At 45.3% G+C, this 24,156-nt stretch overlaps 1 protein-coding gene across 2 annotated transcripts in view; it reads right to left on the minus strand.

Moving 5' to 3' along the window:
- rtn4a (reticulon 4a) overlaps positions 1-21,668 on the minus strand; it is a 40,062-nt gene extending 18,394 nt beyond the window's left edge. The window contains exons 1-2 of one of the 2 annotated variants that reach the window (XM_061745691.1): positions 21,197-21,668; positions 6,001-6,054 (exon numbers count right to left, since the gene is read on the minus strand). In XM_061745691.1, coding sequence (XP_061601675.1) covers positions 6,001-6,054; positions 21,197-21,641 — 499 coding nt within the window. In that variant the 5' untranslated portion in view covers positions 21,642-21,668. Of the gene's footprint in view, positions 1-1,911; positions 3,280-6,000; positions 6,055-21,196 lie in introns of those variants that run through there. The other variant, XM_061745690.1, reaches the window with a different exon arrangement.
- Between the last annotated feature and the right edge of the window lie 2,488 nt (positions 21,669-24,156).

Genomic DNA, 24,156 nt, shown 5'->3' on the forward strand with positions numbered 1-24,156 from the left:
TTCTGGTTCTGATCCAGAACTCAGACCCGGCCGAAGGCTCCGGTAACGTCACAAACACACACACACACACACACACATACTCTCCTGCACCACCAGGTTTTCTGCTGAGTCACTTCGTTCTGGAGAGTTTTTTCTACCGTCGGCTCTTCATGACATCACACAGGACCAGTTTCCTTTTATGGTCGTTTCTAGGGCTGCAACTAACGATTATTTTAATAATCGATTAATCTGTCGAGTATTTTTTCGATTAATCGGATAAAAAAACAAAAACAAAAAAAGCATTAAATTGCAACCATTCGAAAACAGAACTGACAGTGCAAATTCACAGTGCAGATAATCTTCAGAAAGTTCACAAACAGGTTGCTCCTTGAACATCCCTGAGCTTTTAAAGTATTGATTAAAAAAAACTAAACTAAATGGACTTACACAGAAAACATACATATGCTACTGCTTGCTTGTCTCGTCTTCAGAGTTCTTTTCTTTTCACTCCTCCGAAATTACAATTATGGAATTGATTAACTGGTCTCTCAGCACAATTGACCAAATTTTTGCAACAAGAAGTCAGGGGGTAAGGGAGCCCTCTTGCCTGGATGGGACATTTTTTTCTGGATATACAATGGACTCTTACAAATATTGGAAGCCTTTGTGCTTGGCGATCATGTCCATCGAGGACGTAGAAGATGCTTCATAATTGGATTTATGATAGCAGGATTTCTCCTGATTATCCTCATGATCGGAGGAGGGGGTTTCCTGATGTATCGACAAACGCGTAAGTCATCGGCAGCCGTTTTGGCTCTTTCAGAGCTGCCGGACGTGGCAGATGGATCAAGCAAAGCGATCAGCGCTCTGACTTTTACGTTTGGGGAGCAGGCCCGTAAGCTGGATGCGATTCTCGAACAGAACCGCAGGCTGGAGAAGTTGGGAGCTCAGCTTGGCCGGAATTGATCACAATTCGTCTGATTGGAGTCGCCGCTGATGAACCAGAGACTGGAAGGCAGACGGAAAATTACTGCGCTGCCTGTTTTCAAAATAATTGCTGATTCTATAATCTGCTCTTGACAGAGCGGTCTTGGGCCGATCGCTCCTGGTCACAATCTCCCTGGTGGAATGTAAACAAGGTGACTCTGCCCCCACTAACCCTCCCCTCTCCCACGAACACCTGCGGATCCCTGTCTCAGAACTGTACGAGCCGCCTGATAACATCAAGGACATTTGGCAGATCTGGGCGGGGGTTCACGGACGGACTCATCGCTTCACAGAGACACTTACTGATAAGCACACACAATTCCCTCAATTCAAACGCCTTCCTCTGCTCCTCCCTCTTATCAGCCCCCCCTAACAGTCTCCGGGTTCGAGCGCCAGATGGCGATCACTTGGATGTACTGTGCGGGGACCCCCCCACAACAGAGACCACGCCCCCAGTATAACCGAGGCCAGGCCCCCAATACTCCGCCCCAGGAATCCGGTTTTCTCACCTGTTCTAGTCCTCCGTTAACGATGGAGTGATAATTATTAATTGATAATTATCACCTCAGCAACGTTGAAATGTCACCAGATCATTAAAATCATAAAAACATTTGACACATTTGTAAAACATAAAGATGAAAATGATAAATGATGAGTCAAACGCACAAAATGCAACAGAACCAAGACAAGACTTGAGCACGAAAACCAAACTAGCTACAAAATGCAGAAGTTAATGTTCAAATAAAAAACTAAAGATGCAAAAGAAAAGAGACGTGGAGGGAATTATGGGATGGAAAATAAAAGCTGCTGGTTGGCTGGATGGAAGAAGGTAACCGAGGAAACCAAGGACGGAGGACGGATGGAGGGATGGATGGATGAAGGGATGATGGATGGAGGAATGACAGATGGATGGATGATGACGGTTCCCCCGACGATGTCGTTTACCTTTTCTTAGGTTCACGTTTGGCATCGTAAAGCCCTTCCTGCTGCTCGTCGGGGCCGTCGGCTGCTCTGATTGGCCGGCGAGGGTTGGGGGCGTGGCCACCTGGCTGGTTGTGGGCGGGGCCACCTTGCTGGCGGGGGGCGTGGCTTCGGGCGTCTCCAGCTCGGCCTTGCTCTTCTGGGGGGGCGGGGCCTGGGTGAGGAGGCGGTACGAGGCCCAGTCTTCTTCTGGCTCCGCCTCTTTAGGGGGCGTGGCTAGGTCTTTAGGGGGCGTGGCCAGCTCTTTAGTGGGTGTGGTCTCCTTGGCCTCGAACCCGAGCTCGTCGTCGTCCAGCGGGATCTCCGGCGGCGCCGCCGCCGCGAACTTGGACGTGTCCAGCGCCTCCAGGAAGTCGTCGATGACGCCGCGCGGCGGCCGCTCGATGAACTCGAACTCCTCGGACGAAACTTCGTGCTCCGACACTTCCTCCTCTGGCTCCACCTCCTCCTGCTTTAGCTCCGCCCCCTTTAGCTCCGCCTCCACCTGGAAGCTAGCCGGGTTTTTAGCCATGGCCTCCAGAACCGGGGACAGCGAGTCGGCCGTGGGCGACTCCGAGTCCGAGTCCTCCACCACCGTCGGATTCTTCTTCTTCTCCAGGAAGTCCAGCGGCTCGAAGGGCTCGGGCGCCGCCCGGTGGGGCGGAGGGGCGTCGCCGCGGCCCGAGAACCAGTCCTGCTGCTCCACCCGGGCCGGCGCCGCCGGCACCGGCACCGGCTCCGCCTCCTTGACCAGGTCGAAGGTGCCCAGGTTCTGGTCCTGGTCCTGGACCCGGACCTGGTCCGAGTCCCGCTCCGCCTCCATCTGCTCCGTCATCTCCTTCAGCAGCGACACCTTGGCCTCGAAGGCGAAGGGGTTGTTGGCCGACAGGTTGATGGGCGGGTTGGGCGACTCCATCATCCTCCTCTCGAACACCGGGCTCTGCTCGGGACTTCCCTCCGACGAGCCCGAGTCCAGCTTGTCCGGGTTGAGCGGGGACGACTTCAGGATGTCGGGCAGCGACGGCGGCAGAACCGCGTCCTCCTCGTCCTCCTCGTCTTTGAACGCGGTGGGAGCTGCCGCCTTGCTCAAGGGCTCAGGCTCCAGGGCCGGCGGGACGCCCTCCTGGGGCCCCGCGGTCGTCCCGTACTGGACCAGGTCCGGCGTCGGGGACTCCGACCCCTGGAACTCAAACGGGTTCCTCTTCACCTCCGACATCAGGTCCTCCTCGTCGGACAGGTCCTGGTCCTGGTCCTTGTCCTGGTTCTGGGGGGGGGGCCGGGGGGCCCCGGGGGTCCAGGGGGCCCCGGGGGGCCGGGAACGGGGACTCCCAGGGTTCTGTGGGGCCGGCCCTGACGGGGGACGGGCCCAGCTTGTCCTCGGGGGAGACGGAGACGCCGCTGTCCTCGTTGTTGTGGGGCGGCCCCGGGTCCTTGCCCAGGCTCAGGTACGGCCCTGCTAGCGAGTCCAGCAGGTCCTGGTCCCGGGTCTGGGGGCGGCCCGGCCCGGGGGGGGGCTGGGAGAGGGCGGGGCCCCCCGGAGGGGGGGGCGGGGCCTGGTTGGGGCTCTCCGTCAGGGACAGCTCCTCCAGGGAGTCGGGGGAGTGCAGGGGGGACAGGGGGGACACGGGGGCGGGGGGGGGCACCGGGGGGGGCACCCTGCCCAAGCTCTTCAGAGAGGGGGTGGGGGGGGGAGAACGCAGCACACGTCAAAGTCATGCTCCAACCCGAGAGACACCCACACGGCCCGGCCCTGGTTCCAGACAAACGCTGCTAGCTGATGGACGTTAGCATCATAATGGCCACGGTTACATGATGTTCTTTAATTCAGAATTAATTATTCAGAATTAAATAATTCAGAATTAAACTATTTTCCTTCCAGTTTACATGGAAATAGTAATTCCGAATTAAGGTTTAAGCCTGGATTATGGTTCTGCGTTAAATCGACGCAGAGCCTACGCTGCAGGTTGCGCCGCGATGCTTGGTAGCGACGCATTTTTGGTTCCGGTTCGTGAAGCAGTCGTGAACTTTCAGCGCTCCTTTCTTTGTCGGATAAACCATTCAGGAAAAGATGGATTCACAACAGCGTCACGGCGACGGCGTCACGGCGACGGCGTCACGGCGACGGCGTCACGGCGACGGCGTCACGGCGACGGCGTCACGGCGACGGCGTCACGGCGACGGCGTCACGGCGACGGCGTCACGGCGACGGCGTAGGCTCTGTGTTGGCGTAGCACAGAACCATAATCCAGGCTTTACATGAAAACACGTTTGATGGTCTTTCTCCAATTCCTCTCCAAGTCTGGGGGTTGGGAAGGTTCTGATTGGATAGGGGGGGGACCGGAAGTTAAACTACCGGAAGAAAAACTAACTTTGCTGCTACAACTTTGAAAAGATCACCATTTTGATGTTTCCTGTTTCCATCTGTTCTTTTAATTATTTCCAGGTCCTCCAAGCTATTTATTAAATAAATGGTCTCTGCTCTTGACCACCGTTTACTGCAACAAGAAACCCTGACTGCAGCTGGGGGTGCTGCCTTGAGCTAGCGGTAGCTGCGGCAGCACCGTCTGCTCACTGAGAAACGAGCAAAAATAATGTGAATAAAGTTGCTAAATTTGTCGCTGGAGACGTTTAAAAACAGGCTAAATAGCCTCGCCGCGTCGTAGCCTCACACGTGGTAATGAGACGCGTGTAGTTATTAATCGAGACCTCCAGACTGTTCATGGTGCCGGCCGAACTCGGACCCGTCAACCGATCAGCTGGTTTGCAGCTCCGACTCCGAGCCGAGGAAACAGACGTCCAGAAAACATCGTAAGTATTTTTGAAGAACCTGACTAATGTAAAGTTGTCGGTTCACGTTTTCAATCAAAAAATATATCTGAAGAGACGTCAAGTGGAGATCTGAGCTCCATTTGTCCAGCGACGCAGCGTTTGTCTGGTTGCCATGGAGACCGTCCTGCCGGTACCGGTCTGGTGCCGGTGACCCGTTAACCCAGGAACCGTCGGTTAGTCCATTTCTAACCCCAATATTTGGTCATGTACAGCCTAACAGGATACTACGGAAGAGTGTCAGGGCCAGGCAGGAGAAAAATAAAAATAATATTTGAGAGGGGAAGATTTTTTTTTCAATATGCACTTCGAGAAAAAAGTCGAAATGTCGAGAAAAAAGTCAAAATCGAGAAAAAAGTCGAAATGTCGAGAAATAACTCAACATTTCGTGAATAAAGTCGAAATGTTGAGAAAAAAGTTGAAATGTATTTCAACTTTATTCTCGAAATTTTGACTTTATTCTCAACATTTCAACTTTTTTGTCGAAGTTGACAATAAAAGAAAATCTTCCCCTCTCAAATATTATTTCTCCTGCCTGACCCTGATACTCTTCTGTAGGACAGGAACCCAGGAACCCAAGGGCTCTGGTACCCGGGGATCCAAGGGCCCTGGTACCCAGGAACCCAAGGGCTCTGGTACCCAGGAACCCAAGGGCCCTGGTACCCGGGGATCCGAGGGCCCTGGTACCCGGGGATCCCAGGGTCCTGGTACCCGGGGATCCCAGGGCCCTGGTACCCGGGGATCCGAGGCCCTGGTACCCGGGGATCCAAGGGCCCTGGTACCCGGGGATCCCAGGGCCCTGGTACCCGGGGATCCGAGGCCCTGGTACCCGGGGATCCGAGGCCCTGGTACCCGGGGATCCAAGGGCCCTGGTACCCGGGGACCCGAGGGCCCTGGTACCCGGGGATCCAACCACCAGCAGCGCCGGGACATGATTCCTCCCAAATAACCATAGAAATTATTTTCACACAGAAAAACTCCAAGAAATCTCTTGGTTACCAAGAAGGATCTAGTCTAGGGGTGAGTCTAGTCTACAGGGGGGGCCACAGACTAGCAGGGGGGGCCACAGACTAGGATCAGGGGCCACGATGCACAAACACAAGCCACGAGACTCAACACCACAAACATCCAGAGGAAACTCATGCAGGTTTGTCTCCAGGACGGGGGACCAGAGACGAGGGGGGGGTCGGGGGTCACGGGGGGGTCATGATGGGGGGGTGCAGACGTAAACCAGACCAGAGGACTCACCTGTGGGGAACTGCATCAGAACTGGAGGCTGAGCTTTAGAGGGTGAAGGTTCATCTGAGGAGAGAAAGAGATCAGCAGACGGATTAGAGGAGGACGGGAGACCCCCCTGGGAGGATTTGGGGGTTCATGTCAGTCTAGTCTTCAGACAAACATCCAGTTTTCCCAGCCGGAACCATCAACATCGATACCAGGAACCACCAGAACCACCAAGACCATTAAGTCCACCAAGATTAGCAAAAAGTTTGAATTTCTGGCATTAAAACTAATTTCCTCAGGGCCAGTCCCTCACAGTTCTGGCTGTTATAGCCCCCCCTCAGCTCTGAACAACCACGTCAGGTTAAACTCAGATGAGTTTGTCTTAGTAAGGGATCTGAACCTGGATTGGTTATCATCAGCCTCTGACGGCCTAAAATCCATCTGCAACTCACTGCTCTAAGGATGCTTTCAGACCTGTGGCCCGTTTGTTTTGTTCCGATTCAGGGGCTAAATCGATACAGTTGTTCCGTTTTACGTTTGTGTTCACAAGGCAAACGTCTGTAGCGGTTCAAAGCTGTTAACAAATGCCATGAACCAACTGTTCTCCGATTGGTCAAATGAACCCGGAAGGAGTTTCCTCTTCCGTACCTCGGGATAAACAACACGCATAGCAAAGCGCAGACCGCCGCCACCGATCCCATTCATGTATGTGCTACCGGCGCAAGACTGCTCTGCCGTGGCGTTTGCGCCGCGCCTCCCTGCCCGAATTGAACATCTTTTAATTTCTCCGTGCTGACGACATCGCGGCACGTCCAATAGGAGAGAAGGTGGTGGAGGCTGCGCTGACTCTTCTCCTTGCGCCGCGGTCGCACATACACATGAATGGAGTTGTATCGGTTTCTGTGTGGATTATGTTCTCACTACAAATGAACCGCTCCAGGTCTGGAATGGAAGCGAGCCGAGAACCGAACCCTAACCTCTCCTAGGATCTCGGCTCGCTTGTTTCGTGCCGTTTCAGAGCGCGATTGCTGTGTTCACATGTACCAAACGATCCGATCTTTAGGGGGAAACGCTCCCTGTTCCGGAACAACTGGGACTCAAACAGGACAGAGGTGAAATCACCCTAAGTCAATTAATTGAAAGCCCAACTCGGCCTAACATTAAATCTCCTTCAAGATCAACTCTCCTTGATCTTAACAAGGCCCCTCACAAGTTTACTGTGAGGGGCGTTATACTGCAAGTTTACTGACGTAGGGAATGACCTGAGTGACCACTGTGTTATAGCACTGGTCAAAAATGCCAAACTCCCTTGACCTGGAATTTCTTTCACGCTGAATTCTTGGAGATAATCAATAAACATGCTTCCTTACGTAAGTTTAGGATAAAGGGCCGAGGTAATCCCTGGTTTTCCGCTGAAATTGGAAACCTCCTTAAAAAGAGAGATCATGCCTGGGCCAAAGCAGGAAGAACTAAAACAGAGGCTGATAGGATTTACTTTTATCCCTAATTAAGAAACCAAATCAGAATTTTTCATGAGAGAAACCACTAAGAATCTAAATGATCCGGAGAAGTTGTGGAATGTTGTGAGATGTTTCTGGAACTACGTCCTCTAGTGAACTGACACATTCTTTGGTCAAACATCCTTCAAACCCGACGACAAAGACGCCTGCTAAACTATTTCAATGAAGATTTTATCAGAGCAGGACACTATTGAATCATCGAATCATGTTTCCAAAAACTTCAGCCACACAAAAGAACCAGTAATTGAAAGCCGTCCCTCGGTTGATTCTTCTTTTCATTTCGTATCTGTGTCACCTCTGAAGGTTGTAATGCGTTAAAGAAGTTGGACTCCAAATAAATCAGCCAGTCCTGATGATTTGGACCCATTTTTCTTAAAACTGACCCCTGACTTAATTGCTGAACCTTTAAGTAGTATTTTTAACTTAAGCCTCAGCACAAACAAACTCCCTAAGATGTGGAAATCTGCGTTCGTCCTCCCAGTGCTAAAAGGAGGTGAACCCACTGTTGTGAAAAACTACAGGCCAATTTCAAAATTATGCATTTTGGCAGAAATATTTGAAAAACTGGTCTGTGATCAACTGAGGGAATTTCTAGACTTAAACAACATTTTAAACCCCTTTCAGTCAGGTTTCAGGAAGCAGCACAGTACTGTTACTGCTGCCCTAAAAGCTTTTAATGATGTGTTTGAGGCATTGGATACCAAAACGTTTTGTGCCGTTCATTGACCTGTCCAAGGCATTTGACACTGTGGACCAAAGTCTCTTGTTAAAAACTCTTCTTTTTTTTTACCTTGTCTGTTAAAAACTCTTCTTAAGATGGGAATCTCCAAACAAGCCACCACTTGGTTTATGAATTGCTTGGCATGTAGAATGCAATGTGTTCAGTTGGGTGTACCTCAAGGCTCAGTGTTGGGGCCAATTCTGAAACTGAAAATGCCTGAACTTGTTTCACTTGAAGCCTTTGCTCTTTCCTAAAAGACCGACAACGAGAATCCTTTCAGACAGGCAGTGCCTGTGTTTTTTAATTATTACGGAAGTTGTTGTTTTCTCCTACATGTTACTGAAGTTATCACTACTGCACTTTAATCGCTAAAACAGTTTGCACTCTCATTTTAATGTTTATTTAGTGATTGCTGTTATCTGTGTGTTATTTGTGGACGTGTTGCTGCTGCTTCCTCGGCCAGGTCGCCCTGGTGGAAGAATATTGATCTCAATGGGTCTTTTATCTGGTTAAATAAAGAAATAAGACCAACAGAAACCACCGTGGAAACCGGGTCTTCAGACGCTCGGGTTTGACGCCCAAGAGCTGCAGGTCTGACTGAACTGACTGGACGGTTTGGTAGCATTTCCTTCAGACGGAGCCAGTGGGGGGTCCAGTTAGAGCGGAACGGTATTCGGTATCAGATCGGATCAGCGCCGCCGCCGGCTGCTAACGTCAGTCCTGTGATGACAGAGTCACCGGTTCAACGCCGTCCGCAGAACCGGGAGGAACGAGTCTCTGAGGGACGAGGAACCGAGGATCTTTATCAACAAAAACCATCAGAATGTTTTAGATTAGATTAGAATACTTTATTGTCCCAATGGTGACGGAAATTCCTCTTTGACGGGTTTGCTCAAACACGTTCACACATTCATCAAGACACATTACAATAGAAAACCAAGAAATACTAATCAGTGTGTTTGATCTGCATATTTAGCTGGCCTGGTGTATTAATCGGGAGAGTCTGGTTTTGTGTCTGCTGGTTTTGTGTTTGCTGGTTTTGTGTTTGCTGGTTTTGTGTTTGGTGGTTTTGTGTTTGCTAGTTTTGTGTTTGCTAGTTTTGTGTTTGCTAGTTTTGTGTTTGCTAGTTTTGTGTTTGCTAGTTTTGTGTTTGCTGGTTTTGTGTTTGCTGGTTTTGTGTTTGCCGGTTTTGCGTTTGCCGGTTTTGCGTTTGCCGGTTTTGCGTTTGCCGGTTTTGCGTTTGCCGGTTTTGCGTTTGCCGGTTTTGCGTTTGCCGGTTTTGCGTTTGCCGGTTTTGCGTTTGCCGGTTTTGCGTTTGCCGGTTTTGCGTTTGCCGGTTTTGCGTTTGCCGGTTTTGCGTTTGCCGGTTTTGCGTTTGCCGGTTTTGCGTTTGCCGGTTTTGTGTTTGCTAGTTTTGTGTTTGCTAGTTTTGTGTTTGCTGGTTTTGTGTTTGCTGGTTTTGTGTTTGCTGGTTTTGTGTTTGCTAGTTTTGTGTTTGCTGGTTTTGTGTTTGGTAGTTTTGTGTTTGGTAGTTTTGTGTTTGCTGGTTTTGCGTTTGCTGGTTTTGCGTTTGCTGGTTTTGCGTTTGCTGGTTTTGCGTTTGCTGGTTTTGCGTTTGCTGGTTTTGTGTGTGCTGGTTTTGTGTGTGCTGGTTTTGTGTTTGCTGGTGAGCAAATGAGATGTTGAATGTAAGAATGGATTCAATGAGTGAACGGTAAACCAGAGTTAAAATGCTGATATTAAATGTCCTTAGACAGAGACATTTATTAACATAAAGTCACTCCTAGAGAGATCGGGGGGTTGCTGGTTCAGAATATCAGTAAACCATCTGTGGGAGTAAAAGACCAGTCTGAGCTGGAACCCGTGACCCCGTGACCCCGTGACCCCTGACCCCCCAACGCTCCAAGAACCAACATTTATCAACCGCTGAAAGAGCTGCATGGACTGGGGTTACCATGGAAACCATGGAAAACCCCGGTCCAGAGGAGGGGGCATCTGTGAGGACCGTCACCATGGAAACCATGGATTGTACTAACTGGAGTACCACAGGGTTCTGGATGAGGACCCCTGCTGCTTTTTTTCTTTTTATTCTACATAACAAATCATTGTCATCTGGTGTTGAGCAATACAAGTGTGAGTTTATACGCTGATGACACACTGATTTATGTTCCCAATCAGTAAACGATACCCTTTTTAGGGAAAAGTCGAGCTCCAGACTAAAGATCAATAATCAGAGTCATCAACCGGTCCAGACTCCAGTACAGAAACCAGTCCAGAAACCAGATTTTGGAGTTTTGAGGTTGTTCCAGCTCATTACCACGTTATTAAAGCAGAAAATCATCATTTTTATAAACAACTTTCAACCAAGGAAAAACTGTCGTTGATTTCTGTAAAGTGACAGAGGAAGGTTTGCTAACAAATGAAATTAAGATGATGAGAAACATCATAATATTTTAGGTTCATACCGTCCTAAAAGAAAAGAAACCATCCAAGTGAATTGAAGAACTGCTGTGATATTTTATTTATTAGCATTTTCTATTTAGTGTAGTTTTTCCAGACATTAGCGGAGGGCAGGGCTGTCAATCATCTACGGTTGCCATGACACCAGACCTCCATCAGAAACCAGGTTATTTAAGCTAACGGACGTCTCCGAGGACGTCAGTCCTGCTGAGACGTTCAGAGGTCGACGTGAAGGAAAAATCACATTTTCAGATCAACGAGATCTGCTGATTAGAAAAATTACTGTTTCTGATGTTTTCCCCTTAATTTTTTATGTATGTATATGTATGTATGTATGTATGTATATACAGTATGCAATGTATGCATACATGCATGCATGCATGTATGTATGTATGTATGTATGTATGTTTTCTTACCGTTTACTGTTTTATTCCTGCAGCCACTCCAAATTAAATCTTCCTCCAACATGGACTACAGTCTGGGGGATTCTGGGAAATCGTTGACCACATATTTACAGAGAGGCTTTAACATCTTTAAGGTACCAGTTATGAGACGAGGAAGTTAAAGTGGACATATACGTCAGTTTAATCGTAACCGGGACTCAGTCTGGCGTTTACTGGAGTTTCCTCGGCCTCAAAGCCTCGTTTAAATAAAAAATACACTTAAACTTCACGTTTGGCACAGGTTCTTTTTAACGTGACACAACTCACTAACACACGTGTCCCTTATAAAGAGGAAGAAGACGACGTCTTCAGTTCAGCAGACGGACCGACAACAGTGACGGTGAGAAAACGCAGCAAAGCGAAGGTAAGAGGAAGTTCCTTTTAGAAAAAGTTGCTTTTAGTCGAGCCTCTTTTTCAGTTCTCTCACACCTGGAATGAAGCAGGATACGAGAACTTCCCCCTCTGACCTTTTTCACCAACCTTTTTAAATCCTGGCTATTGGAGGAACAACACTGTTATCACAACCAGCTTAAACTGGTGTAGTTTGTTTTAATGTTAATTATCTGTTTTTTAATTTATTTTTTATTTTTGATACTTAAGATGTTTTTTAGAAATTTTCTTTTTATGTTTCAGGAAATGTTTAATTTTAAATGATTTTATTTATTTCTATTGGAAAATGTAACAAACTAGTTTTGCATAATATGTAAATAAATGTCAATTATTCTCATAAAAGAACAGTCTTAGAAATAGAAAACAGTCTTGTTTTCTACTGTATATTTATAATTGGGCTTTAATGAAGCAAAAGTAAGTTTTATCTTCATGTGCAATTACTGTTTTTACTGTGCAATACTTTATCTGTGCAATATTCCACCACATGTGCACCTTAACCTTTTTATATTATTTTATATTTCTTGTATATATAATTCAACACTCTTTTCACTGGAAAGGTGATGCTGCTTTTAATCTCACTGTCCCCATGAATAGTGACAATAAAGTGTTCTATTCTATCCGATTAATTGATGGAATATTTCATAGAATAATGGATATTCGTTAGCTGCAGCCGACGGCCTCCTCTCTGGGTCTCGGACCCTGAACTCTGACCCGCTGCTGCTCAGCTGAGCTAAAAGTAGCTCTGATGTTGAAACGGAACAATCACCAGCTGTTTGTAGGAACCAGGAACTCCAGGAACTCCAGGAACCCTGGGAACTCCGGGAACTCTGGTCCGACGGCTGTCTCCGCCCCTCATCAACACTTCAGCTGTTACTGCTGAGGGTTGTTCTAACGACTAACAGAACATATAGAGGGATTGTGCATGACGTCACAGATGCAACTTCACGGCGGGTTAAACCACTGAGTGTCAGAAAGACTGAGTGAATAAAGACTGAGTGGCAGAAAGACTGAGTGAATAAAGACTGAGTGGCAGAAAGACTGAGTGAATAAAGACTGAGTGTCAGAAAGACTGAGTGAATAAAGACTGAGTGTCAGAAAGACTGAGTGAATAAAGACTGAGTGTCAGAAAGACTGAGTGAATAAAGACTGAGTGTCAGAAAGACTGAGTGAATAAAGACTGAGTGTCAGAAAGACAGAGTGTCAGAAAGACTGAGTGTCAGAAAGACAGAGTGTCAGAAAGACTGAGTGTCAGAAAGACTGAGTGTCAGCGTAAACTTTCAGTTTGAGCAACTGGAAAACACCTAAAATGGGAAAGAGCTGTTGTGCGATCGACTGTACTCATAGATTTAGCAAGAAATCAGAGTTATCGTTTTACAGACTGCCGAAAAATAAGCTTAAGAGACAAATGGATCTCTGCAATTCACAGAAACAACTGGATTCCAGACACCGAAACGTGGATTTGTGGTTCCCATTTTGTACCAGGTAATGTTGGATTTTTGGGTAGCTAACGTTAAACGGTCAAATCATAAATGCAGACCCTCTATACATCAATATGTATATAAATATACCTATATATGTACCCTGTAGAGACCCTAGCCTGCTCTCTCTCTCGTTCCTCCGTTACACAACAAAAACAACAACAACAATATTGATGAATGTGTCAGACATCAGAACCTGCTGACCCGTATGTTCCTGTCTGAGGAGAGAGAGGGAAACTGGCCTGGAGCTGGAGGACTGGGACGACCTGGACCTCAGTCTGAACCCCCGGTCTGGTCTGATCGGTCAGATCTGGACCTGTAACTGGTCTGATCTGAGCCTGGGGGGATCTCAGGGTCCACCTCAGTCTGACCCCCTCGATCTGAACCGATCTGGACCGATCTGGACCGATCGGTCAGACCTAGGGCTGGGCGATATATCGAGATTTTAATATATATCGATATATTTTCAAACACAATATGGTACGAGACAATATCGTTTATATCGATTTAAAAAAAAAAATAAATAAAAAATTCTTTTTTTTTTTACATTTTTTTTTTTTTTTATGATTTTGATATAGCTTATTTTGTGACAAATGGACTTGAATGTTTTATTTGAGATTTGCACAAATGTTTTGTTATTTGCACAACTGTCAACCTCAGTGGAAAAGTCTGCCTGTTACTGTCTACATTGTATTAATTACAGTGTCTTTTAATTTAATTGTTATGCAGGAAAGGGATATTTGTTTTATTTTATTCAAGAAGCATTTTTATTCTATATATGCAGGCAGTTTATTTTTATTTCATTTGTTTCATACATGTTGATATTGTGCAGACCTCTGTTAATAAAGGAACCTGTGTGACATTTGGCACGAGGCTTTGTATTAAAACTGACTGTTTTTTTAAGGGTTTGATCAGAAAAAATGAAGCTAACAGAGATGCTAACAGAGATGCTAACAGAGAAGCTAATAGAGAAGCTAACAGAGATGCTAACAGAGATGCTAACAGAGATGCTATGCTATAATGCTTTGGGGGAAACCCCAATTAAGGCACAGAAAAAATATGGATATGTATCGAGTATCAACATTCAGCTAGAAAATATCCAGATATGACTTTTGGTCCATATCGCCCAGCCCTAGTCAGACCCCTCACACCCAGGACACAGACTGTTCCAATTCCTCCCCTCTGGACGGATCTACAGAGCTCTGGACACTAAAACCTCCAGCTCTGATGAACTCTCACAACTAGAGTCTCAGAGTAACCAACCAATCACGTGCAATAGGGCTGGGTGATATGGACCAAAAGTCATATCCGATATTTTCTAGCTGAATGTTGATACTCGATATATATCTCGATATTTTTTCTGTGCCTTAATTGGGGTTTCCCCCAAAGCATTATAGCATAGCATCTCTGTTAGCATCTCTGTTAGCATCTCTGTTAGCTTCATTTTTTCTGAGGCAAACCCTTAAAAAAACAGTCAGTTTTAATACAAAGCCTCGTGCCAAATGTCACACAGGTTCCTTTATTAACAGAGGTCTGCACAATATCAACATGTATAAAACAAATGAAATAAAAATAAACTGCCTGCATATATAGAATAAAAATGCTTCTTGAATAAAATAAAACAAATATCCCTTTCCTGCATAACAATTACATTAAAATACACTGTAATTAATACAATGTAGACAGTAACAGGCAGACTTTTCCACTGAGGTTGACAGTTGTGCAAATAACAAAACATTTGTGACAATCTCAAATAAAACATTCAAGTCAATTTGTCACAAAATAAGCTTTATCAAAATCATTAAAAAAAAAATGTAAAAAAAAAAAAAAAAATTTTTTTTTTTTTTAGAAATCGATATAAACGATATTTGAAAATATTTGAGATTTGAAAATATATCGATATATATTAAAATCTCGATATATCGCCCAGCCCTAACGTGCAATAAAAAGAGCAATATCAGTTACCGCTGTAACAAGCACCTTCCGGTAATAATCATGTCTGCCTCACTCTACTGCACCTCTCACTTTTTTGTATTTTTTGTATAATTTTTTGTATAATTAGTTTTGTATAATTGTATACATGTTATTTTATTCAGAGCTGTCATTCTTTTCTACCTCAAACTGCTGCACCTTAGTCGTTTATTTACTGTGTAAACAGCGAAATAACCAGAGTCAAATTCCTTGTTGGACAATGTTCAAACCTGGAAACCAATAAAGATGATTCTGATTCTGATCTGGCCCCATCTGGTCCTGTAACTGGTCTGGACCTGTAACTGGTCTGAACCTGTAACTGGTCTGATCTGGACCTGTAACTGGTCTGGACCTGTAACTGGTCTGAACCTGTAACTGGGTTGGACCTGTAACCGGTCTGAACCTGTAACTGGTCTGAACCTGTAACTGAACCTGTAACTGGTCTGAACCTGTAACCGGTCTGAACCTGTAACTGGTCTGAACCTGTAACTTAACCTGTAACTGGTCTGAACCTGTAACTGGTCTGGACCTGTAACTGGTCTGAACCTGTAACTGGGTTGAACCTGTAACTGGTCTGAACCTGTAACTGAACCTGTAACTGGTCTGAACCTGTAACTGAACCTGTAACTGGGTTGGACCTGTAACCGGTCTGATCTGAGCCTGAGGGGAATCTCAGGCTCCACCTCAAACAACCTGAAATATTCTGATTCTGGTCCAAGAAAATGGCTAAAAAAGACAGCAGATGTTCTGGTTTCACCTCCAGAGGACTGGAGGAGATACAGGTGACGAGGAGTGAACATGTTTCCAGGTAAACATGTTTACGACCGTAGATCTCTCCGCTGAGCCGGATGAGGACGTCGTCTCCGACCCGTTCCAGTGAGGACAGACGGAGGAGCAGACGACGGGTGAAAACACTGAGCTCTGATCCTCCCGGTGTGTGTGTGTGTGTGTGTGTGTGTGTGTGTCTCAGGTTAATCCACCTGACTGATGTCGGTGACCCAGAAACGAGGCCCGGCGGCTGCTGGTTCTGACCCGACGGTTCTCTCCAGTCAGCAGCCCGTCTGTCTGTCACCGTTACCACGGCGACGGCACCGTCACGGCTAGCTAACCCCAGCTAACACCGTTTCCACGGCGACGGCACCGTGACATCAGCCTCCGGCTCGGAGGGGGGAGGGGCTACAGACGTGATGTCACTTCCTCCAACTTCATAGCAATAATTCCTCTAAAACCAGCGTGAAGATTAACGAGCCAGAGACAACAATAACTATAAAAACAAAGGTCACATGACCACATTATGGTCTGTATCAGCTCCTACATTTGATGTTTTGTGGCTATAACTCCATTTACCAGCATGAAAAATGTTTTTTAGCGGTTAGCAGAAGCTAAAGTGCCACCGGATAATCATTCCTACCGAAAACAACTGTTGTTTTTTTAGTTCCACCCACAATAGAAAATGTCCTTTCTTGATTAGACTTTTTTTAATGTAATAAAAATATGTAATTTAGTGTGATAGTCTGTTAAAGGAAAATAGTTTAATTCATTCATTCCAAATTAAAAAACATCATGTAACCGTGGCCATTGATCACAAAACCAAAGTCGTACGTTGTGGCTAAACCACAACCGTACCAGGAGATGTGGCCACGCCCCCTGTGATGTCACTGGGAACAAGCCCCGCCCACTAGCTGGTTCTTCCGGACCAGGAAACGCAGACCCGGGTTTTCTGGAGACACGTTATGAAAGATGGAATAATAAAAAAACTATAAAAGAACCGTCGGTGTCGTCATGGCAACCACCACGTACGTACGTAACAGCCTCGTCACCGCGGCAGGAAAAAGATCAATTCAAGCCACAAAAACGTCCCAACAACAACGTCTGCTGATGCAGCGGTTCGGAGGCGGAGACTCCAAGCTTTAGCTCCGCCCCCTTTTGGAAAGCCTCCAGGCATCCGACCAATCAGACGACAGGAGGGGAATATTTCAGGGTTGTACCTGTGGATCTGCAGACGTGATGAAACCTTCCCTGGTGGACAGACGTCAGCGGGGGAACTGGTACCACATACGGGTGGAACAATATATCTGCCGCGATACAAAAATGTCACGATCCGTGTTGTGGAGGTGACAAACTGTAGCTGATATTGGGTTATTAATATGAATATATTGTGTTTACTAGTAACATCCTATTGGTGCAGCGGGATTACGTGACGACCTCGACCCGCCGACCAAAATCTGACTACGCTCAGAAGAAACTAGTACCGTTTTACCAAAATCTGACTACGCTCAGAAGAAACTAGTACCGTTTTACCAAAATCTGACTACGCTCAGAAGAAACTAGTACCGTTTTGGTCCCGATCACGACGCTCTTAGCTCTGGCAGAAGATAAATAACATTTGGAGTTTGGGACTTTTCATAGTTTATTTTTAGGGCCCGAGCACTGACAGAGCGAAGGCCCAATTGTATCTGTAGGAATTTTTCTTCCGATGAAATGAGGGCCTTTTTTCCCCCTAAACGTGCCCCAAAAGTCACCAAATTTTGCATGCAAGCCAAAAATGTGATATTTAATGGTTTGCATTAATGGGCGTGGCCTAACAGCTCTGTAGCGCCCCCTGAAAATTTATACAATTATATCCTGGACCGAAACCCTAACGCCAACAGGAAGTCGGCCATCTTGAATCAAATGACTGATTGTTCACCGTTGTCACATCATATTTGAACGAACTAGTCCTAGGGATTTTATCACCCCTTCTTCTGATTGGTCCATATTTGTAAGTTCCTACTTTCTGCCATAACTTTTGAATAGTTTGACATAAAGGCTCATGGTGGTGTCATCGGACTCGGTATTGAGTCCTTTCATAATATTCACTCAGTGAATGTACATAATCACTCGCTTGCTCGTTGTTGCAAAGTTTTTTCAGATCTCGCCAGAATAAAGGCTGATTTATGGTTCCGCGTGGGTCCGCGTTACACCAACACGTAGGGTACGCGGCGACGCGCGGCGTACCCTACGCCGTACGGTCCGCGTCGCCGCGTACCCTAAGCCGTAGGCTGTGCCTCGATTTAACAACAAGCAAGCGAGTGATTATGTACATTCACTGAGTGAATATTATGAAAGTAAAATATATATTTCTCGCTAGAAATGTAATCAAAACGCATTTCTATGCAGAAACTAACTCAAAATATTGATTTTATTCACTATAAAATGAGAAATGTCCGCCATAATGTGAAGCTGCAACGTTTTCAACCTGATCTCACAAAAATCTATGAAATGCCCAGGGCCGCTTACGTACCCGAATATAAACCATGCAGTGACAGAGCAAGTGGTGTCCCAATCCCTAGAGAACACTATAAAGCCCTACCCAAGTGGCTTCATTTTGAGGGCTAGTGGTAGTGAGTAGGGTGAACATTGGGATTGGCCCTTAATTTACTTTTATTTATTTATTTAAATTTAGTTGTTAAATTTCTGGAAAAGAAAAAAGTCAAGTCATACATGAGAGAAACTATTCAGTTCAGTATCGTTACACCCCTAGTACCAGGGGCCTCTACGTGGCCTAGCTTGACTGATACCACGGGCCTTGTTGTGGTCCAGCGGGACCACGTAGAGGCCCCTGGTACCCTAGTACCCTAGTACCAGGGTACCCTATGCCATTCCTTTGAGAGTTAATACTGCCCGAACCGTAACGTGCACCCAGATGTGTTATACATCAAAATGTGCGTCTCCATCCTGCGACTACGCGCATTACTTTTCTCTTTCAAAAGTGTTACCGTGGCGACGATAGACGCCAAAAAGCGCACCCCCCTTCCTCTGATTGGTCCATATTTGATAGTTCCCCAAAAGTCACCAAATTTTGCATGCAAGGCAGGCCTGGCGATAAATTTGATATAAATATATTGCTCCAAAATTATGCGATTAATTCAGAATGTTCAAAATGGCCGACTCCCTGTTCGGTTTCGGCCATGGCGCCAAGAGACTTTTCTTTTAGTTGCGACATGATACAGGTGTGTACCGATTTTCGTTCATGTACATCAAACCGTATACCCTGGTACTAGGATACCAGGGTACCAGGGGCCTCTACGTGGTATAGCTGGACCGCTCCCTGGTCCAGCTAGACCACGTAAAGGCCCCTGGTACCCTGCTACTAGGGTACCAGGGGCCTTTACGAGGCCCACCACAGGACCCCCCGGGGCCTTGGCAGAGCGGTTTAGACCCGACAACCCTCCTCCGTCACAGTAACGAGACCCGACACCAGGAGACGAACGACTCTCTCTTTGACTCTCATGTGTCTCTTTGTTCCGGCTCCATCAGCCTCCACCCTCCTCCACCCTCATCCTCCACCCTCCGGCGCCGCCAGGCCGCCCCACCCAACCTCTCCCAACCTCTCCCAACCTCTCCTGCCTCTGCCAACCTCTCCAACCTCTCCTGGGCCTTTAAACCTGCAGAACAACAGAACCGGCCCTGCAGCTTCATTTACCCCGTCATTAAAACCGTCATTAATCAGCAACAACCCCCCCAGGAGCCCTGGAGGGTGGAGGAGGTGGAGGATGGAGGTTTGGGTGGAGGATGGAGGTGTTAAAGGTCTGCTAGCTGGGAGTGGAGGTGGAGGATGGAGGTTTGGGTGGAGGAAGGAGCTGGTAGATGGAGGAGTTAAAGGTCTGCTGGGAGTGGAGGTAGATGGAGGATGATGGAGGTTTTAGGGGAAGATGGAGGTGGAGGATGATGGTGTTAAAGGTCTGCTGGGAGTGGACGCAGCGGATTCCTTTGTTGTGACTAATCTCTGGTGCAGCAGCGGCTCCTGCTTCCATTATCGGACAGACGCCTCGCCCACTTCTCACTTCCACTTCTTCCACCCCCATAAAACCCTAAATACTGTTTATTTCTCCCCCAAAATGTCATTCTAACCCCCCGACATCTTTATAACCCGACAGCCAGAGCTAAACACTCACCAAAATCCCTCCCCACGTCTTTATAAGCCCAAAACCAGCAGCCACGTTACTGTTACTGCACCATCATGCTGCCACCGCGTTAACACAAGGAGGAGCGGCCCTGATTCAATTATCGGACACGTTAAAAACCCTTTTAACGCGTTTTACTTTTATTTATTGTTGGTTTTAACTCGAACACAACAAAAACAATCAAATTAAAAGCGTCGAAATATCAAAAAAGCAAAACAATTTAAACAGTCTCATCCAAAAATGAAGCACAACAGCAAAACAACGTGTTGGAGAAGAAACAGTGAAGGCCTGGCCCTTCCTCACTATATCATATATATGCCATGAAAAAATATATAAAAATAAAATAAAAGAAGATAAAAGAAAGAAGATATAAAAGAACAATAAAAAATAAATAAAAACGACCAATAAGCAAAGATAAATGCATAAACACTGACGGGAACGTGGTTGTCCGATAATGGAACCAGGGTTAACGGTCACCGAAAACCCGTTTTAACGGCGTTTTCCGTTTATTTATTGTTATTTTTTTATATTTATTTATTGTTGGCTTTTTCTCGAACACAAAAAAACATTAAAAATAAAGCACAACGGCCAAATAATGTGTTGGAGAAGGAAACAGTTAAGGCCTGTCCCTTCCTCTTTATATATGATCATATATAATGAAAAATATTTAAAAAAAATTAAAAATTTAAGTAAAATAAGAAAAAGAAAGAAGAGAAAAAATAACAACAATCAAAAAAAAATCAATAAATAAAACCAATAATCAAAGATAAAGGCGTAAACACAGACGGTAACGTGGTTGTCCGATAATGGAACCAGGGTTAACGGTCACCAGAAATCCGTTTTAACGGCATTTTCCGTTTATTTATTGTTATTTCTTTTAATTTATTTAATTTAATTTATGTTGGCTTCGTCTCGAACATAAAAAACCCCATCAACAATAAAGCACAACGGCAAAATAATGTATTGGAGAGGAAACAGTTAAGGCCTGCCCCTTCCTCACTTTATCAGATGCCATGAAAAAATATAGAAAAATTTAAAAATTTAAATAAAATAAGAAAAGAAAGAAGAGACAAAATAAAACAATCAATAAAAATCAATACATAAAACCAATAAACAGAAATCGAGGCGTAAACAGTGACAGGAACGCGTTTGTCCGATAACGGAACCAGGCCCAGTTCCATTATCGGACGCAGATAAAACCGTCCAAATAAATTGATTTTTACGGAACATTTTTAATTAAAACGTGATTAAAGCGTGAGTTCTGGTTCTGGCTCGGTTCGGACAGACTCACCCGGTACCGGGGCTGCAGGTCGGAGCGTCGCCGCAGAGAGATCCTGCAGAGAATCCTCGGCGGGGGCGAAAGCTGCGGCGCGCGGCCCGGGGGCGGGCCGCTCTGCTCCGGGTCCGGTCCCGGGTCCGGGGGGGGTCCCGGGCCCGGTACCGGGCTCGGTTCCGGGCTCGGTTCGGGCCCCGGAGCCTGTGGTTGAGTCTGGTCCTGGTTCTGGTCCCGGTTCCGGCTCTAGTTCTGCAGAATCTGCAGCCATGTGCCGCTGCAGCGCGTCCTGCGCGCCCCCGACCAGGTCCACGATGTCGTCCAGGCTGAACAGGTCCGGTACCGGCCCTGGTACCGGTGCTGGTTCTGGCTCCGGTTCCGGGTCCGGTTCCGGCTCGTAGTGGTGCGAGTCCAGCTGGATCAGCGGTTCGGTGGAGGAAACCTGCTGCTCCGGCTCCGCCATGGTTCTGGTTCTGCGGCTCCAGCTGGGGCCGGGGATTCCGGTTCTTCTCCTCCAGGACCGCGGAGCCAATCAGCGCCGGCCCCGGCCCTGAGTGACGTAGGTAACAGCCAATCAGAGAGCGAGGGGGCGGGGCTTGTAACCCGACACCTAAATACCAGACACAAACTTCTGCTCTGATGTAAGATCTTTAATAACTAAAAACACGCTGTACTTTTACCAGAATACTCACTTCTGAGTACTAAAACTACAAGGTTTACACTTGTTTTCACTCATTATTTACACACTTTACATATCAGAGACAAATAATGTGAATTAAAATATGTTTTGCTCTGTTTAAAGAGTTTAAAAGTTATTGCACTTTTAAACTGAACTTGTGGAGTGAAATGAGGCATTACTTGAAGAAAAGCAATTTACATTAAATGCTGACCATAAAATATATATATATTTTGTATGTATATAATATGTATATATATATATATATATATATATATATATATATATATATATATATATATATATATATATATATATATATATATATATATATATATTCGTTTTTTTATTTTTATTTATTTTTTGTGACGGTGTTGGTGTGTTATTTAGTAAATAGTTCACTGGTATTTTTGTGTCTTTGCACATGTATATATTATTTGTTTTTCTATTTTTATTTTTTATTTTTTTGTTTGTTGTTTTTTTTCTTTTGTTGAATTTTTTTTTATGTATTTATTTTTTTTATTTATTTATTGATATATTTTTATTTATTGATGCAATAACCTTCTCTCTCTAAATACTGGTATTTTTGTCTCTTTGCACATGTATATATTATTCCTTTTTTTCAGGTTTAATATTTCTTTTGCACATTGCTCTTTTTTTTATATTGCTCTTTTTAATTACTTAGCTATTTATTGTGTTTTTTTTTAGGATATACTGTTTTTATACCTTTTTCATACTGTTGTGTATTTTTTGTATAAATTGTTGAGCGTGTGTGTGTTTGCTGCTGAAAAAGTGAATTTCCCCTCTGGGGGATCAATAAAGTTTATTCTATTCTATTCTTCTATTCTATTTTTACTCATTATTTCCACACTTTACATATCAGAAAAAAATCAGAAAAATCAGAAAAAATTGCATTCAAATGTGCAATCCATTTAATTATAATTTAACGTTTTTTTGTTTGTTTTTTCTTATACTTTAATTTAATTTTTGTATTTATTTATTTTAGATTTTATTGTATTTATTTATTTTTTATTATTATTTATTTTTTTTATTTTACTTATCAATATCACATTACTTATTTTATTCCCCCCCATAGGCTCTGTGTGTTATTGTGCTGCTTCGTGTTTGAATGTTTTATGTGAAAAAATCAATAAAAATATTTGAATATTAATAAAATGTTTAATCCAGTCTGATAGAAACTAATAAAAACGGCCCGTTTGGGTCCGGATGCTTCGAAAACACAAGTTTCAGAGGAAACACGTGGCAAAAGAGGAAAAAGGAAGTAAAAAAGAGAAAAAAACCACGTGGGCAAACCTAAGTACCCCCTTCCTGCTGCTGGAGGTTTGAGTGGGAGTTGGACCCATAACCTCCTCCAGGAGATCGTTACAGTACACGTTAAAGTACACGACAGAACCAGCAGAACCAGCAGAACCGGTCCTGGTTGCCGGGAGAATAATTAGGTAAACTCAGGTTTATAAAACCAAATCTGAAGAAACGGATGGAAACTTACATGATGGATCAACAGAACTTCCTGTTTAGGGGAATTCAGTTTCTCTAAAGTCCTAATGTGATAATCTGACCCCCCTTTTACACCAAACCAGTTCCAGGTTCTGGTTCTGGACCAGAATCTATAGTTAGTGTTTAGTAAATCTCTAGCTGGTGTTGGTAAATCTCTAGTTAGTGTAAACTCTAGTGTGTTAGAGTCAGTAGTCATAGTTGCAGCTATAGAACAAGACTATAATAGTTAGTCTCAAATATAGCTTGGTGGTAGATATGCTGCTATAGGCTTATGCTGCAGGGGGCACCGACATGATCCACTGGGCGGTGCCTCTCACCCTTCTTCTCCTCTCCTCTTCCCTTCCTCTCTTCTCCATTTCCATTTTTATTTATTATAAATATCTCATAGCTATCATTTTTGTCCATCGTTCCTGTAGTTTCTTGTGCCGGCCCCCCTTTTTTCTCTTTTGTGCATGTTTGCAGGCCGGAGCCTCGGGAGCTGCGTGCTGGCCTGCGTTCCCGCCCCCCCCCCCATCCCCTGGTCATCCCGCTGCTGCTTCCACCTGCCTGCAGTCCCCCACCCCCTCTGGTCATCCCCTTGCTGCTTCCACCTGCCTGCGGCCCACCCCCCTTAACATGTTAATAACATGCCATTAATAACAGGTTATTAACATGTTAGTAACGTGTTATTAACGGGAAAAGTAAACCGGTTCTCCGTGAACCAGAACTAGAACCAGGTCTGGAACCGGTTTTGGTGTAAAAGGGGTGTCAGATTATCAGATTAAAACTTTAGAGAAGCTGAAGT

This window comes from Cololabis saira, chromosome 17, assembly GCF_033807715.1.
Source record: "Cololabis saira isolate AMF1-May2022 chromosome 17, fColSai1.1, whole genome shotgun sequence".
NCBI lineage: Eukaryota > Metazoa > Chordata > Actinopteri > Beloniformes > Belonidae > Cololabis > Cololabis saira.